We start from the raw sequence: 17,995 nt of genomic DNA, 5'->3' as shown, positions 1-17,995 counted from the left end.
CTTCCCACCCGTCGCCACCGCACTCCGACGTCCCCGCCATTCTCTCCCCGGCGGAGATCACCGCAGCCCTCCGCGATCTCGCCACCGCGGTCCAGGAGATCCACCTCTACCTGGCCGGCCCCTACGGGCCACCGCCGGCCGCGCCACTAGCCGCCACCACCGGCCGCTGCTCCTGCCGTGGCAGCAGCCGAATCTGGCAGTCTCCGCCGCGGTCGCTACCACCACCCCGTCCTGGTTGCCGTGGCCGTCCCAGCCCCTCGCGGGCCCCATTGTGGCCGTGGCCTCGCTGCAGCAGCCGGCGCCGCCGCTGCTGCAGTTGCTGTCCTCACCGACGATGTCCCTGCCATTTGGTGGGCAGCTGCAACAGCGGCAGCAGCTGCCGTCGCCACCAACACCGCAGCAGCGGCCGCTGCCGCCACCGACGCCGTCCCTGCCTTTCGGCGGTGTGGGAGCGACCTTGGCCCCGGGCTTTACATCGACACCGCCCGGGATGCCCTTCCACCAGGTTCGTTTCCCTCCGTCGCCGTCACCGCTTTCGGCTTGGATCGCTATCCGCCACGTGTCGGCGACGGTGAGGCTGCAGGCTGCTGCGCGCGGCCTCCTAGTGCGTCAGCGTGTGCGGGAGATGCGTGATCTGCAGCTGCAGCTCCTCCAAGTTGCGCTTCGTTGCGCAGCGGACCTCGATCTCGTCCGCTGCGTCGGGGATCTTGGGCGTACGGTTTCCCCCACGGGCGGCGGACATGCTGTTTTTCCCGCGGGCAGCGACCTCAAAGTCTGCGCCATCGACAGTCATCCGGCGGGGAGAAGGCATGGTGTCACCGACAGGAGCGCACCGCGTAGCACCACCGCATTCCGCCGCCGGCCACCGCGCGGGCTCCTTTTGTTCCGTTGGTTTCCATGGGATCCAGGTGGTTGTACAAGTGCAGGTCCGACGGGCGGATGGTGTCCACTTCATGTTCAGGGGTCAACAATAAAGCGTCCCAGTCTATTTCAGGTTGAGAGTAATAAAACAAGCCGAGATGTAAAAGGCTCGTTTTTAGGTGTTAGGGTTGTGTTGCGTCGAGTCATGGTTTGTTTAGGTTGCAGCTCGAGGACGAGCTGCATGTCCAGATGGAGTGTAGTGTTAGAGTACGTCATGGGCCTGGGCCGTTAGTCTTATGGTTTGCTTAGGGGTCAAGTAAGCCTTGCTTCGGAGTCAAGTAAACCTCTCTATATATGGAGAGGAGATGTATCAATCTAATCAAACAAGAATTAAGAAGGAAATCCCTTCCTTCTTGCCACCGGTCGTGGGCAAGGCCCCCGGCCGGCCTTCTTGCACCCTCGCAGCCCTCTCTCACCCTCCCAAACCCTAGCAGCACCATAACAAACTGCTTCTACTGTAGAATGTACACAGATGTTTAGGTGATGGAAATAAATTAGGTCTTGGTGTTTTTGTGCATGCTCAAGTCTACATGGGGAAGAATGTTTTCTCCAGCGATCGTACCCAAAAAAAATAATTCTATGAAACCGTCCATAGATTCAGTGTGTGGAGCAATCCAACAATTGGCATGCGGTAGGAGAAAAAAAACGTATATATGGAATTTGATTGACGTATAAACACGCGTCAATTTTTAAAGTTTGTTTAGATAGATAAATTTGTGCATTAGGTTCAACAGAATTATTTTGCGCGCGTACCAACCTGCAATCGGACCCCCCTCCGTGGAGGCTACACCGCAACAGACGCGTGGTGCGTCTCCTCGCCATGTTTTTTCCACTCTTGCAGCAGGCTGCAGCGGCGCGCTCTCCGGCGGTCTCGGGCTCTCCGCCGAACCTCTCGCGGTGAGTAAACTCTCCAAGTTTCTACAGTTATTTCCCGCGCATATGTATGCTTCGTTGATTTTGGTGGGGATTGGGAAGGTTCTTCAGGTTGCAGCGTGGTGCCGCCGCGGTGAACTGTATGACGCTCGTAGCTTTTCTTGTTCAGTTAGGATTTTTTGTTGGGAAGGATCGTCTATCGGAGTTGCAAATATAGATTAATGGCCTCCCTTGTGGTGCTCCATGGTTTGTTGCTCCTGTTTGATTTGTGAGACCCACTACGGAAAGGGGTATTCTGCACAACACGAGGATAGTGGATTAGTGGTTGAGACCTTGATGAGTTGATGCTAACAAGTCCCCCCTCCTCTGTTTGTGACTGTCATGACTGAATGCTGCACCTTTTTTTCAATATTTTCGTACTTATTTTATATGTCTCCTCATGTGTGGCATGTCTGTCGATACTCTCGGTTGTGACATCAGAGGCAGTTGGAATAAGCATGTCACGCATTCCACATGTTAGCTGGAGAAACTGTTTATTCGTTGCTTATTGCGGTTGCATGACTCTAGGGCCATAGGATGATTGAGACATCCAACCTGTAGGTCCATTACTTTCATGTTATCTTCTTCCTCTTGCTTTCTCAGGACATTAACCTCGTCTCTTCCGGTCGCAAGAGAAGAAAGCGATGGAGTCGATCCCTCTGCTGGATGGAGGCAACTCCTCGCAGGAGGTTCCCCCTCCTCTCCCTCTCCATCTCCCTCTCCCTCTCTCCCTCCCTCTCTCTCTCTCTCAGATATTTGTAGTCTGATATGCATTCATTTCTACACATGTATTGGTTCAGCCTTTGTTCATTGTTGTTCATAGGATAATGAGCATTCTGTTTTGAGGGTTGGTTTGAGGGCACTGATCTGCGCCCCAGCCTTCAAGCCCCCGAAACAGGTAATCAACACACAATATCATGAAACAAACATATCATGAAACACAAATATCATGAAACAAACATATCATGAAACAAACTTGCAAATGATTATAAATGATGCATGATTTATAGTTTTACATCACATAATCAACATTTTGTCCTTCCAAAAGACCATCATCACCACCATGGCCGGCGGCTCAAACGAAGTTGTCCACACCTCCGTCTCCACCACCACTCATCGGAGACTCACCTCGGAGAGTAGACGACACACCACCACCACGCAGTACCCTCTTCCTCTCCGCGATGTCCGCCTTGGTCTCCTTCCACCATGCCAATTGGTCTTCATCCATGTCCTTTTTAGACATCATCATGTGCTCCTTCTCCTCGGCCATAATCTCTTTCCATGCCTTTGCTTCCTTTAGCTTGATCATCCTATCCTCCATTTTGGCCTTCCGGTTGGCATCTTCCCGCCTAGCTTCCAAATTTGCAACTTTCACCTCTTTCCTTCAATGTCAATGTCTCCTTTGTCTTGATCATTTGATTAAGCTTGTCCTTCAAGCTTGATGCATCCGCTTCCAACTTCATCCTTTCCTTGGCCTTCTTGGATCCCTCGGGCTTGCCATGGTTTCTTCATTCATCATCGGTATCATCCATATTGAGCATATCCGATTTCTTGGGGTTAGATTCTTGATCCCTTACTTTCCACTTATCAAGATCTTTAAGCAATGCCCAACAATGCTTGAAGGAAAAAGATATTCCCTTGGAACCGACCATGTCCTTGTACCGCAAGTCCGCATATGTCTCCTACAATATGCATAATTGGAAGCATAGCATGATCACAACCGTGCATAATGTAAAAATAGGCATGAACCAAAGAGTGAGGTTGAGTTTACTCACATAGTCACTCTCAACGGTGCCACTTGGTGGAGCGTTGATCACTTGGTCCATAGCCGCACTCCAACGAGCACAAGCGGGCTTTATCACCTCTCACCGTCCTTGAAGTGACCGGTAAGAATGATGGACCAAGCGGCCGGTTTTGGGCTTGAGCTTGCAATACTTGTCCTCGATCTGTTGCCAATAGCGTTTCCCGGTTTGATCCGTGCCATGAACCGCATCCATCCCAACTTCCGACCTCACGAACCAAAAGAACATCTTCAACCTCGATGTAGTTCGACGATCCAATTACGGGCCGGCGAGCACCTTCCTCTTGAGCGTCTTCGAACGCCGCCTCATTGATCTTGGCCACCTCTTCCTCCTCCTCTTCCTCTTCCTCCTCACCTTCAAAGTCAAAGGAATCGAGGGGAGAAGCTCCAATGTTCACCTCGGCATCGTTGAGCAGTCCCATGTAAGAAGCAGTTGGGGCCTCCATTTCGTCGAGCACCTCATTGGCGCTTGGCGGCGGAGGGACGGACACGGGCGGCGGAGCGACCTTCTTGCGGCTGGCCGGCTTCTTCGGTCGGGCCTTCTTTGGCCCCAAGCTGTCCGGCTTGTTCCTCTTTGGGGCGCGGGCGCTCGGGGCCGGGGCGGGGGAGACGGCAGCGGGGCCTGTGACGACGTGCGCCCGCCTCCTCTTCACGCCGACGTGTGTGGAGGCCACCATGCCGGCCACCACGGCGGCACTCGGGGCCGGGGCGGGAGGCGGCTGCGCGGGGGCGGGAGCCAGCGGTGTGGGGCCGCTCGAGCCGCGGCCGGGCGTGGGATTCGGCGGCGGGACGGGGGCGGGGGCGCTCGGGGCCTCCATGGCCGGCGGCAGGCGGACGAGCGGTGGCGGGGCGCAGGGAAGGAGGAGCAGTTGAGGAAACTTCCCTCCCGCGACGCTGCGTTGACCGGATGAAGGGCCCTGTGTATTTTGCCTCTCAAACCCGTGTTTGTACAGGTTGGGATGGAAAATGAGGGTCGGACCTTCAAATTTTTTTGAGGGTTCAGGGATTTGAGGGCTCTGTTCCGCGCCAACTTTCGGCCTCAACTCTAAAAAAAAACAGTTAATTTGAGGGTTTGACCAGTTTGAGGGCACTGCTAGTGATGCTCTTACTCTGGTACTGTGTGTGTGATCTGGATTATTAATGAAAAAGTGTATGCTCTTTCGGCAACGGTGTCTTGCATACCTCTGTTTCCTGAATATGCAAACAAATTCCATGCTTAATTATATGAACCATGACATTGTATCCAAGACACTGCTAAATTTCCAAGTCTATTCTTAACTAACAAAATTATACTTAAAGAAACACTTCGGCCATACTTTTTGTGCATGCTGTTTATTCCGATTCATACCAATTTCTGTGAAAATACTACTTTCGGCCGATGTCCCAGAACATTTTAGAATTTAGTACTATGTTTTTTTTTGTGAGAACTTAGTACCACGCTGTTGCAAGTAAGAGCAAATGACAGACAAAATTCTATTGGAATAAAATATTTTTTGTGTGACTTTCTCTGGGTTTTAAAATTTTAATTCCAAGTTAAATCGGTATTATATTTGTAAGAAGATTTGGATGTGTTATACATGGAGGTAATAAATACAAAACAAAAGCCACCATCTCATCAGTTCGGTATTATATTTTTAAGCTGATTTTGATGTGTTATACATGGAACTGTTATTATTACCAGTCCTCCCTCTTCTCATAATAATTATCTATCGATGCTATAATATTATTTAATGTAAAATTTTCTATTCACACATATTCGCAAAGTTAGATGGGAGACACTTATTAGTATTGATAATTTTCTTTACCGTGGAATGCAGAATACCTCAGAATATACAGGGGATGGATCTGTTTGCATCAGTGGGCATCCTGCTTCCAGAAAACTTACAGGGAAGTGGAAGGCCTCCTCCTTAACAATAGGTTAATATTGGACAATTCTCAGTAGTAGAATCAACCTTCTATTGGAAGAACATAGAAATGGTGATATTTAAATAGTTGTAAGCAATTTTTTGAAAATTTACTTGAACAATGACACTTATACTTCACACTCAAACGTTCATATACGTCCCAATTCTCAACATTGTCTGTGAGTATATTTTACCTCTTCTTATTCTGAACAAAATTATTGTTGAATTTTACAGTAGAATTTTATGGTCACGGTCTGTATTCAATGCAAGCTCCAACTGAAAGCAAACTACTTTGTTGCAGTTTGTTCATTCTGCTGTTTTCTGGCATACTCTTCGATCGCGAAAAACCTAGTCAGTTATCTCACAAAAGTCCTACACGAAACAAATGTGGCTGCTGCAAGAAATGTTGCAACTTGGCAAGGTACTAGCTACCTCACACCTCTGATTGGAGCCTTCGTTGCTGATTCATATCTGGGGAAGTACCAGACAGCTTTGATCTCCTGCACGATTTTCATTGTTGTAAGTGCTACAAATCACTCATGCCCGTTTATGCTGCAGTAGTTCCCTTATTTTCTTGAAGTAATCACTTACAAAGGAGATCCTATTTACACAGATGGAGTAGAAACTTTATTTTTAGTATCCAATATGATGATGTTCTGTTGGATGAATGATACAAGTGCATAGTAATACTATGGGATGTTCATTCAACACATTTTTCTCACTCGAACATGCATCTAAATCCGTATCCTTACCGTAGTAGATGGAAATGTGAAGAATGATCAAAACTATAACACCTGAAGGAACAGCCACAAAGGTGGTTCCTACATAAACAATTGAAACAAGAAGCTACAAAAACTAAACACCTAATAAACTTTTTTTAGAACTGAACACCTAAGAAAACAAGCAACCAACCTACAGGCTTAAATATAAAGGAAAAAAATAAGAAGATGTTTGTCTACCTTAGCATGTACACCCAAAAATTGGGCCCAGTTTTCTTAATATGTTTCTTTACCTTGTTTCTTTTTTCCATTCTGTCGATTCAGGGAATGATGATGTTGCTTTTGTCAGTAGCACTTCCATCAATCTCAACTGGTCCTCACACTTGGACTGTTTGGTCAGATCCAGTCTCTTCTCAGCACATATTCTTCATTGGGTTATACATGGTTGGTTTAGGATATGGTGCACAGAGCCCTTGTGTTACATCCTTCGGAGCCGATCAATTTGACGACACCGATGAAGTGGAGAAAACAAAAAAGAGCTCTTTCTTCAATTGGAACTATTTCACAATCAATGCTGGTTCACTGATCGCGGGGACTGCTATTGTGTGGGTTCAAGACCACGAAGGTTGGATCTGGGGTTTCACCATCTCTACACTATTTGTGACTTTAGGCATAGTTACTTTTTTCTTGGGCTTCAATGTGTATAGACTTCAGAAACCTGGAGGAAGCCCGCTTGTAAGATTATGCCAGGTAGTTGTTGCAGCTACTCGGAACTGCGATGAAGTTGTGCCACATGATTCCTCCGCTCTTTATGAGTTTCTGGGGCAAGGTTCAGCCATCGAAGGCAGCCGGAAGTTGGAGCATACAACTGGACTTGAGTAAAAATCTACACTGAGATTTCAACTCTTATGTTATAATCTATGTATTCATTTTGTTGAATATCCATTCAAGTGTAGGTGTTTAGTTCATTTTCTACGAATATGATATTTTAAGCTACATTTTGACTTGCTCAATTCCCACCAAGAAAAAAGATCTTGCACACTATAGTTAATTTTTTTAGATAATATAGTGAAAATTCAATGATGGTACTAACTACTTATAGTAATAGGTGAGCTGAACTTGTACAAAAAAAATCATTTTCCCTTATAGTTGAGTATCAGGGGAGATAAAGCACATATAAGGTGATCAAGTATATATCTATTGTTGGCAAAGGAGTAAGCATTTTTCTTTCACATTCAGGTTCTTCGATAAAGCTGCAATTGTGACAATATCTGATTGTGAATCCTCTGGCCTACTTAATACATGGACGATTTGTACTGTCACTCAGGTGGAGGAGTTAAAGCTTCTAATCAGAATGTTCCCAATTTGGTCCGCAATGGTATTGTTTGCTGCAGTTCAGGCACAAATGTTTTCAACATTTGTAGAGCAAGGGATGGCCATGGAGAGACACATCGGGTCTTTTGAAATACCTGCTGCATCCTTCCAATGTGTAGATACAATTTCTGTCATTATACTAGTTCCAGTTTATGAGAGAGTCCTTATTCCAGTATTCAGAAGATTCACTGGAAGACCGAATGGCATTACAACACCGCAGCGAATAGGGATTGGTTTATTTTTCTCCATGTCCGGAATGGTGTCAGCAGCATTGGTGGAGAGTAATCGCTTACAGATTGCACAGGCCGAAGGTTTGGTGCACCACAAAGTGGCTGTTCCGATGAGCATCCTGTGGCAAGGACCCCAGTACTTCCTGCAAGGAGTCGCCGAGGTGTTCTCCAACATTGGGTTAACAGAATTTTTCTATGATGAATCTCCAGATGGCATGAGAAGCTTATGTATGGCATTCTCACTTGCTAACGTCTCTGCGGGAAGTTACCTTAGTTCATTTATCCTCTCTCTCGTGCCTGTATTCACAGCAAGAGGAGGCATCCCAGGGTGGATACCTGACAACTTGAATGAAGGGCATTTGGATAGATTCTACCTGATGATGGCTGGTCTGAGTTTACTGAATATTTTTATCTATGTATTCTTTGCTACGAGGTACACATGTAAGAAGGCTTCCTGAAACTCGCTGACCTTTCATCGTAAATGGAAATAATAACCTTGAACTATTTAAAAAAAACTGGAAATGCTCATTATGGGACCCTACATCTCAGTTTGAGAAACAGTGCCTTTTGTGTTCTTGAAAAACAAATGGTGTTGTCCTAGATTATACAATATGTTTGTATTGTAGCAGGACATAAATAACTGAATTTGACAGTTTTTTTTTCTCAGTTGTTTCTTCCTTGGTAGCAACGGCCTGAAAATGTTACTCCCAAGTGACTCGCTGATTTGTATAGATTCGTATATATCTAGATACATCTGAATCTAGACAAAGCTGCTACTCTTATTCTGGAATGGAGGGAGTACATATGTTAGTGTGTGTTAGAACAGAACTATAACATGTGAGGTTTAGGGAGCCTACTCCGTACTGCATTTGCGTTAGGAGTGGCAAAGGGCGTGAAGAAATTGCACTGTGATATCATCATGTTCACAGTCATTTAATTAGGAACTATGCAGCATAACTGAACTGAAACTGTACAGCAGTAGGCTTATGTTTACCTTAGGCCCAATTTTGGTGCCCGAGCTAGATTCCTCTTCATATGTAGTACTCCCTCCGTCACGTAATAGATGTCGCATTGACATTTTTACGAAAACCACCTCTTCTTTTTTCCGACCAAACTCCGCGTCCCTCCACCCCGCACCTCATCCTCTTCCTGGCGACGCACCGCCCCGCGACCCACCGCCCCGACGACCTCCTCCCTCCCGTCGACGCGCCCACCACCCTCGACGCCTCTCACCCTTTGCGTGCGACGTCGCCGTCCTCTCCTTCTCTCTCGTCGCGGGCAGTCTCTCCCAATTGCGCCGCCGAGCCCACATCCTCTCGTGCCCAAAGAGGTGGTGGTAAAAATTGAGATTTTTCTCTCGATCTCTCGCGGTGGCGGTGGCGAAGGCACGGCGGAGCTCAAGTGGCCACGGTGGCTGGAGGATATCCATTCGTGGTGGAGATGGAGCTCCAATCGGGTGCTGGTGCTGCATCGCCCGAGCTTGAGCTCAAAATGGGGATTTTTCATCCGCCCGAGCTTGAGCTCAAAGTGGTGGCGGCGGCGGAGGTCCAATTGTGTGGTGCTGCTGCAGAAGCTGGAGGGGGACAAGAGGGTGGGGGTCTACGTGGTGGATGGGGAAGGCAACCTGGACGGCCTCACGACGCTCGGGGATCCAGGCTCGCCAAGCTCGTCTACTAGCTGCCGCTGTACTTCAATGGCGTCATCCCCATGCCGTATGTTCTGCTTGCTGCAAAGCTTCAGTACTCCTACTCCGTATTTTCTTCTTTCTGCAAAGCTTCAATACTCTGTATGTTCTGCTTGCTGCAATTGATTTCAACTTTCAAAATTGAAGTTTGTTTCAGTTTACTCCATAGACATACTGTAAGTGAATTAGTGAGGAGTATGGTTGATCTACTAGCTCTGGAGTATTGGTGTTGAGATTAGTGATGTTGAGATTACTGATTGCTTGCTTACTACTGTATTACTCCACACTAATTTAGAAAGCAACAAATTTACTGTAAGCTACGTGTACTCTCAGTTTAGAGTACTCCAGTCTGTGGAGTTTATTCCCTGTGAGTGTATGAAGGCCGAGGCTCCACTTCCACGACTCGTCAACGACAGTATGTATTGCTTAATAACCTGAATGTGCGCTCTGACTGCCATACTCTGAATAGTCGCTAGCATTGCTTCCATGCAACTCTGAATGTTATGTACGGAGTACAAGCTGAATGCTACTCCATAATCCGAATGTACTCTGCACTTCATAATCTGAATGTACTCTGCACTTCATAATCACCAGGGCTGCGACGGCTGGATTCGGCCAAGACGCAGAGGAATTGCCATCCCAAGCTCCTCCCCAAGCTACTGTCCGGAGCTGCTGCTGCCTCGCCGAGCTGCTGTCGAGCACATCCACATGAAGATGCTGCAGGTGAGGCCCCTTTTCTCACAAGGAGATGGTTGTCATTCATGTGGTTTCCTTTCATAAGGATATGCAAGCCTGAAACTTTATGAAGATGAAAGAGATGGTTCAACTTAAAATTGGAGAGATTGGCCACCTTGGGTACAAAACAGGAATCAGCTTCACTAGAGTAGGGATCAGCTTCACTAGAGTAGGAGTATCCAAAATGCCATTAGGAGAAAATCTTTTACAGTTTTGCTTCCCTGATGAAAGAAATGGCAGTAGGTTTCCAGTGCTATGATCAGGAAATTTAGATTGAAATTATTGTGTTCCAAATTGCTTGCATTACTCGTCAGGTGCTAGGTGATTATTGGCTTATTCCCATGTACCCAATATTGTGCCATGCATCTTGAAGCTACCCGATGCTCTTATTTGCTGAAAGATTAATATCCACAAAGCATATCCATTAAGCATTGTCCAGGGCATTTCAATGTGCTACTCCAGGGAGTAGTTAGGGAAAAAACCAAAGAGCCTTTTGTGTTGTGCTACTGTAATTGAGATTACAATCATAATCAAAGATCATATTCGATCCCATTGTGCTACTCCGTACTATAAATAGCCATGTATGTTGTCTGATCATAATCAAAGTAGCTACTGTGCTACTGTGCTAACCATGGAGTATGTTGTCTTTCAACAAAGCACCACATTGGGTGAATCTAATTTTTTCAGACCACATTTTCTTTTTACAGACGTCATGCCCCTCGGTACCCGCGATGCATTCTGATCCAGGGAAGAGCTTTCGGAAGATGTAGACAAATATGCAGCCTTTGGCGTCTTCATATTCGTTTGATGTTCAGTCACTGCAGAAAGGTATTGATTAGTTATTGCAAATGTACTCCTCTTGGTTACAAGCAGATTATATATGCAAGTAAATCTTACCTAAGCTGTCAAAGGCAAACACATTATGGTCATTATTAACAGGGTACATCCTCTTGGTAGCACTATGGGCACTACTATTAGCTTCTCGTAGAAAACTTGAGAACCATGGAAACATGCCCTGCCTAACATAGAAGAGCAGATATGCTTCTTGGTTTAGTGCAATTGTCTCAGTAATTGAATCAACCTGCAAGTGAAAATATGTGTTATAAGGTGAAAATATCTGTGGCATGAAAAAAGAAAGAACAATTAAGTACTAGCACTTACAAGTGAGTCATTCATCAAGTGCCAACTAGTTGGTGAAGAACGAATGGTGCACATGTAGTGGCTTAGGCAAGCCAGAATGCTTAACAACACCATACAAATCATATTTTAGGCCCTGATGCATGTTAAAATACAAGAAAAACATCAAAATATGCTTCATCCATAAACCAAGAATGGTGCACATCGAATGGTGCACATGTATCTCACCTCTTTGTCTGGGTTAGTGTGGAATAGATGCAAATCAAGTAGTGATGGGTATGCCACATGTTTGTCAATTTTCTCAATGTTACCATCAGGGGTAACTGTGAAGCGCTTTAGTTGAAATGCTACCACATCTGGTGTTGTATCAAGTACAAGCTGTTTGTCCTTACACACTTGGCCATTACAACTTTCACATTTTAGCTTGTTCTCAGCATCACCTAATAGTTCCACCTTAGTAAAAGACTCCAATGCAGCAACAAGGTCATCAACCTGATCGATCTCCAAGCTGATATCAAGAAAGGGCTCAAATGTCTCTGAGCAGTGACCGCAATCATGGCATGTCAACTACAGTATATGAAGAGAATTGTATTACTCCAAATAATCCTTGAACACAACTAAGAAATAAGAAATACAGTACATACCAGGCTTTTCAGTCGACCTCCAAACACCTGCTCGACAATACTTTCCCCATCAATTGATTTGGGATCAAGGGTACACTTTTGCAAATTTTCCAGCAAGCAACTTAATAACTCATGTGCATCCTCTTGTTGTCCTGGTATAAAAGCTGGAGATAATTCTTGTAAATCTTGTTAAGGAATTGACAGTATGTAAAAAATTCACCAAACTTAAATAAAGCAGAGGAAACATATAGTCAATCCAAAGGATACTGCTTAAATTATTTTTGAACCTTGTCGGCACTAAAACGGACCCGTGGCTTTGAATTGATTCTTCCATTTGTGCTTTTAGGGCGCATAAAGAACAGTAACCCAATTTCATCATCTACATGGTAAGAGTAGAACATATCATGCAAAGCAAAGCCATTAGGAGAAATCATGCCATTAGGAGAAACAATACATACATGAGCATGGACTGGAGTGGTTAGTGCAACGAATTTTCTGAAATAGTGGGACAGTATGAGTCATGCATTGAAGAATTGCATTTAGAAAGCACGTGTTGCCCATATTCCGAAGACCAGACTCCCCGCACAAAGGAGTGTTACAAAGTAATAACGAATGAACACTAACATATTACACTAGGAGTACTATGTTACATACCACTAAATGGGGTTTCCTCAATGAAATGGAAACTTCCTTATTTTCCTTTTTATGGGAGTTTCGCTGCTTAATTTTAGGAATGGGTGCTGATTGTTGCTTAGCTTGCACCTGCATTAATTTCAAAAAACAAATTGTATAAGAAACACTAGTTAGATTTGAAATTCAAATTAGTCTATCTGAATCTTTACCTCTGATGCTTTGATAAGGTCTTTAGTTTTTACAAGTAGGTCCGCCGAGATAGTTAGAGGGATTCCTAGACCACCTTCTGCCTGGAGGCGGTTCTTATTCATGTGAGAGATATCGTAGTCTATCCCTCCTCCTTTTTCCATCACCCCAATCATACATGATTGGAGTGTCACGAAGGTTCGAGAGAGTTTGTTGACCTCGTAGTTATTATATTCTTCCTCCACACCTTCTATCAACTCTCGAATATTGTTTGGTGCTCTAGTATCGGTGTGAGACTCCAGACCCCTAAAGAAGCCTAGATCTAGCGCATTTAGGTCCGGACCGTTTGGAGGTTGCCGCAACAACTTGATGTCCAAATCGCTCCGTGCTACGGCTGTCGGAAACCCTCATCATTAGGGAGCACATGAGGTTTGGCATTGTCCCGTCGGATGAAGATTGTTCTTCCTACATCCTCATCAGGCCACTTGTCCTGGATGGCAGGAATCACTAGCTCGCAGAGATAGTTCCTCATGACATCTTGGGTAACTTTTACGGGTTTTACCTCGATTGTCCCCTTTTCTCTGTTCTTACTTTTTTTAGCAGCTGGAATTTCCTTTACAAATGCCCAAGTTCCAATCTTGCCATCAAACGTGACTATGTCACCTTCATCGTACCTCGGCCTAGCAACCGCAGTTAAGAACATCACTTTGGCGATGTTGTTCTTGTTCTTCACTATGCGCAAGGGTTTAGGTTCTTTGGGGAGCAGGTAGTATGTGTTCCTCACCCTACTCAGAATGAACCATTTCTCATCTATGTGGACCATGTCGTCCATAACCTTGAATGTTGGCTCGGGAGATGACAAAGAGTTCTCATTGAGCATAGAGAGGCGGAATTTCATTCTTCGGACCTTGTTTGCTTCTCGTCAAACAACGGCTTCAGGGTGTTAGTGTGTCGATTCAGCTCACCCCACTTAAACCTTCGGTGTAAGGTTGTGCGGTTAACACCTAGGGCCTTCGCTAAAGATCGGATCGTCCTCCTTTTATTCAGTGGGATTGTCGGTACCCTCGAGAGGCCCAAATCTATTCTCTTACGGCCAACATGACCCTTCTTTTGGTTCGAAACATCAACTCTTTGTTTCCCTTTTGCATTCTGATCCTTGCCTAATTTCCACACCCTTTCGACTGTTCGTATACTTGTGTTGAGCATTTCTGCTATGAGTTTCTTATCCTCTTTCGTAAACCCTCCATCTCTTCTTCTGATTACTTCTAAGGCAAAATAAACACCATATCTTTCCTCATCTCTCAATTCTCTCGCTCTCGTCCCGCTCCAAGCATCGTCTCATCACCCTTGCCTCTCGTCCTTCTCTAGCATCGTCTCATCACCCTTGCCCCTGTCCTGCTCCAGCATCGTCTCATCACCCTTGCCTCTGTCCTTCTCTAGCATCGTCTCATCACCCTTGCCTCTGTCCTTCTCTAGCATCATGTCATCACCCTTGCCTCTGTCCTTCTCTAGCATCGTCTCATCACCCTTGCCTCTGTCCTTCTCTAGCATCGTCTCATCACCCTTGACTACTGAATCACTATATGTTGCTACTCCTTGTGGAGTACATGCACTGATCTAGATAAACTCTTGTTGCATTTCTAAACTGCAAGTTAGTTCCATTCTGAAACTGAAACTCCAGTTAATCAATGTTCAGGTAAAACTGGGAGTATGAAACTGAAACTGAAATGTTAAATTTTGCATCCAACTGTCATTGCAGATTTTCCTGAATATGGCTAATCTTTTTAGTAAAGGACAGCAGAAGTTTTACTGCAACATATGCATAACAAGCAGAAACATTAACTAGCAGTAGCATTGCTGTATCTTCTCTGTATTTTTACTATACATTCAAATGTATAATTTGTATAAACATCTCTGTATTTTTGCTGTACATTCAAACGAAACTGAAGTTGAACCCATACATTTAGAAATTCCATTGAAACTGAATTTGAACCTATACATTTGGAAATTCCAATGAAAGCTGAATTTGAACCTATGCATTTGGGAATTCCAAAGAAATTGAATTTGTACAATGGCACATCTGCAGTGTCGGGCTCTCCATGGATGATGTGCCAGAATGGGTACCTGCACTGGCTCTCCATTGATGACGGCAACTTGCAGGTCTTCGACGGCCAAGACGGCAAGATCGTGGACTTGAACCAGTCCCCCAACACCGCCGCCTGCCTCCTCGAGCTCCTCAAGCTCCAGCGGCGGAGAGAGGGGACCTCCAGCACCGGCGGACAACAGGTTACAGCAGCGGCGGAGAGAGGCGGCTCCAGCAGCTTCGGGTCCTGATACGTCTCCAACGTATCCATAATTTCTGTTGTTCCATGCTTGTTTTATGACAATACTTACATGTTTTGCTTGCACTTTATGATGATTTCATGCATTTTCCGGAACTAACCTATTAACAAGATGCCACAGTGCCAGTTCTCGTTTTCTGCTGTTTTTGGTTCCGGAAAGGCTGTTCGGGTAATATTCTCGAATTCGACGAAACGAAGACCAAACCTCCTATTTTTCCCGGAAGCGTCCAGAACACCGAAGAAGAGTCGGAGAGGGGCCGGAGGGCCACCACACCATAGGGCGGCGCGGCCTGGCCCGGGCCCGCGCCGGCCTGTGGTGTGGCGCCCCATGTGCCCCCTGCGCCGCCTCTTCGCCTATAAAATCCCTTTCGACCTAAAAACACCGTAACCCTTGACGAAACTCCAGAAAGACTCCAGGGGCGCCGACACCATCGCGAAACTCCAATTCGGGGGACAGAAGTCTCTGTCCCGGCACCCTGCCGGGACGGGGAAGTGCCCCCGGAAGCCATCTCCATCAACGCCACCGCCTCCATCATGCTCCGTGAGTAGTTCCCCCATGGACTACGGGTTCTAGCTGTAGCTAGTTGGTATTCTCTCCCCCATGTACTTCAATACAATGATCTCATGAGCTGCCTTACATGATTGAGATTCATCCGATGTAATCGGTGTTGTGTTTGTCGGGATCCGATGGATTGTTACATTATGATTGTCTATCTACAAAGTTTATGAAGTTATTGTTGCTGCAATCTTGTTATGCTTAATGCTTGTCACTAGGGCCCGAGTGGCATGATCTTAGATTTGAGCTCTATACTTATTGCTTAGATTGTATCTACAAGTTGTATGCACATGTCTATGTCCGGAACCAAAGACCCCAAAGTGACAGAAATTGGGACAATTGGAGGGAAGGCTTAGATATGAGGATCACATGTTTTCACGGAGTGTTAATGCTTTGCTCCGGTGCTCTATTAAAAGGAGTACCTTAATTTCCGATAGATTCCCTAGAGGCCCTGGCTGCCACCGGCTGGTAGGACAAAAGATGTTGTACAAGTTTCTCATTGCGAGCACGTATGACTATATATGGGAAACATGCCTACATGATTAATGATCTTGATATTCTGTCTTAATGCTATTTCAATCCTATCAATTGCCCGACTGTAATTTGTTCACCCAACACTTGTTATTGGAGAGTTGCCACTAGTGTAGATAGCTGGGAACCCCGGTCCATCTTTCATCATCATATACTCGTTCTACATGTCAATCTGTTTTCCGGTGTCATTGCTCTCATACTACTATTACTGCTGCCGTGTTACTCGTTATTATTGCTCTCATATCACTCGCTACTTTCACATCACCCCTGTTGCTAGTGCTTTTCCAGGTGCAGCTGAATTGACAACTCAGTTGTTAAGGCTTATAAGTATTCTTTACCTCCCCTTGTGTCGAATCAATAAATTGGGTAATACTTCCCTCGAAGACTGTTGCGATCCCCTATACTTGTGGGTCATCAGGTCCATCCTCCTCGAGCTCCATCGCCAGCGAGAGGGGAGCTCCAGCAGCTTCGGGTCCATCCTCCTCGAGCTCCATCGCCGGCGAGAGGGGAGCTCCAGCAGCGGCGACGAGAAGCGGCTCCAGGCGCCGGTAGAGCGCGGAGGCCGCTGTTGGCCCGCGGCGCGAGAGATCGCCGGCGCGGAGGCCGTCCGCCCGCGTGCGCGAGACTCCGTTTGAGGGACGCGCGATTCCGGCGGCGGTCGACCGCGAGGGGCGCGATTCCGGCGGCGGTCGACCGCGAGGGGCGCGCGATTCCGGCGGCGGTCGATCGCGAGGGGCGCGTGAGTCTCCGGCCGGAAGCTCCGATCCCGAGCGCGCGAGTCCGCCGGCGCCCGCGAAGTTTGCTGCTTAGATTGGGGATGCGTTGGTGATGATTTCGAAATACAAAGGGTGAAAATGCAAAAGTTCATTTACACTAGCCCTCCGACATGTAATTCGTGACGGAGGGAGTACCAAGTTACAACGGAACTGATCTGTTCACGGAAACGCCTACAGAAATACTCGAGTAATTCCTCTTTCTTTATCTAAAGAAAATGTAATTCCTGTTCAAGAGAAAGGATAGATGCAGCACAAGATGCATCGGAACATACAGTCACGGAGACCAAGTTCACTCGTGATGATGCCCTATTCGCACATTGGACCGCAAAAGAGAACGCGGCCACGACCAGCTCTACAACGACTACTTCAAACCCAAGCCATTGTTCGTGCCGTCCATGTTTCGCCGTCGTTTTCGGATGACCAGGCCGCTGTTCCGCCGGATAATGGATGCCGTGAAGATCTACGACGACTACTTCGTGCGAAAGTGGATGCAATTGGCAAGGTAGGCCTCTCTTCGTACCGAAATGCACGGCGGCGATTAGGATGCTCGCATATGGCGTTGCCGGTGATTTCGTAGATGAGCACACGCGCATGAGTGAGTCAACCGGCTTGGAATCGATGTACGGGTTCTGCAGAGCCGTGATCGGTTCGTTCGGAGAACAGATACCTCCGGCAACCTAATGCGGAGGACACAGCTCGTCCGTTGTCGATCAACGCTTCCGGGGGTTTTCCTGGGATGCTTGGCAGCATAGATCGCATGCACTCGGGAGTGGAAGAACTCGCCCTTTGGTTGGCGGGGGGTATACGGCCGGCCATTCCGAGGGGTGCACGGTCATTCTTGAAGCTGTTGCTTCCCATGACACATGGATTTGGCACTCATTCTTCGGAATGGCTGGCTCGCACAATGACATCAATGTCTTGCGGCGCTCTC

At 46.6% G+C, this 17,995-nt stretch overlaps 1 protein-coding gene across 1 annotated transcript; it reads left to right on the top strand.

Annotated features, from left to right (window-relative positions):
- Window positions 1–2,477: 2,477 nt before the first annotated feature.
- On the top strand, window positions 2,478–8,356 carry LOC124694739 (protein NRT1/ PTR FAMILY 8.3-like). The gene is made up of 5 exons (XM_047227690.1): window positions 2,478–2,522; window positions 5,452–5,551; window positions 5,840–6,057; window positions 6,582–7,135; window positions 7,497–8,356. Exons 1-5 carry the CDS (start codon window positions 2,478–2,480, stop codon window positions 8,317–8,319), a joined length of 1,740 nt encoding a protein of 579 aa, XP_047083646.1. The 3' UTR covers window positions 8,320–8,356.
- The last annotated feature ends 9,639 nt before the right edge of the window (window positions 8,357–17,995 follow it).

The sequence above is a fragment of the Lolium rigidum genome, chromosome 3 (assembly GCF_022539505.1).
Source record: "Lolium rigidum isolate FL_2022 chromosome 3, APGP_CSIRO_Lrig_0.1, whole genome shotgun sequence".
Lineage (NCBI taxonomy): Eukaryota > Viridiplantae > Streptophyta > Magnoliopsida > Poales > Poaceae > Lolium > Lolium rigidum.
The sequence above is the reverse complement of the archived record's forward strand: the minus strand, read 5'-3'. Positions and strand labels throughout refer to the sequence as shown.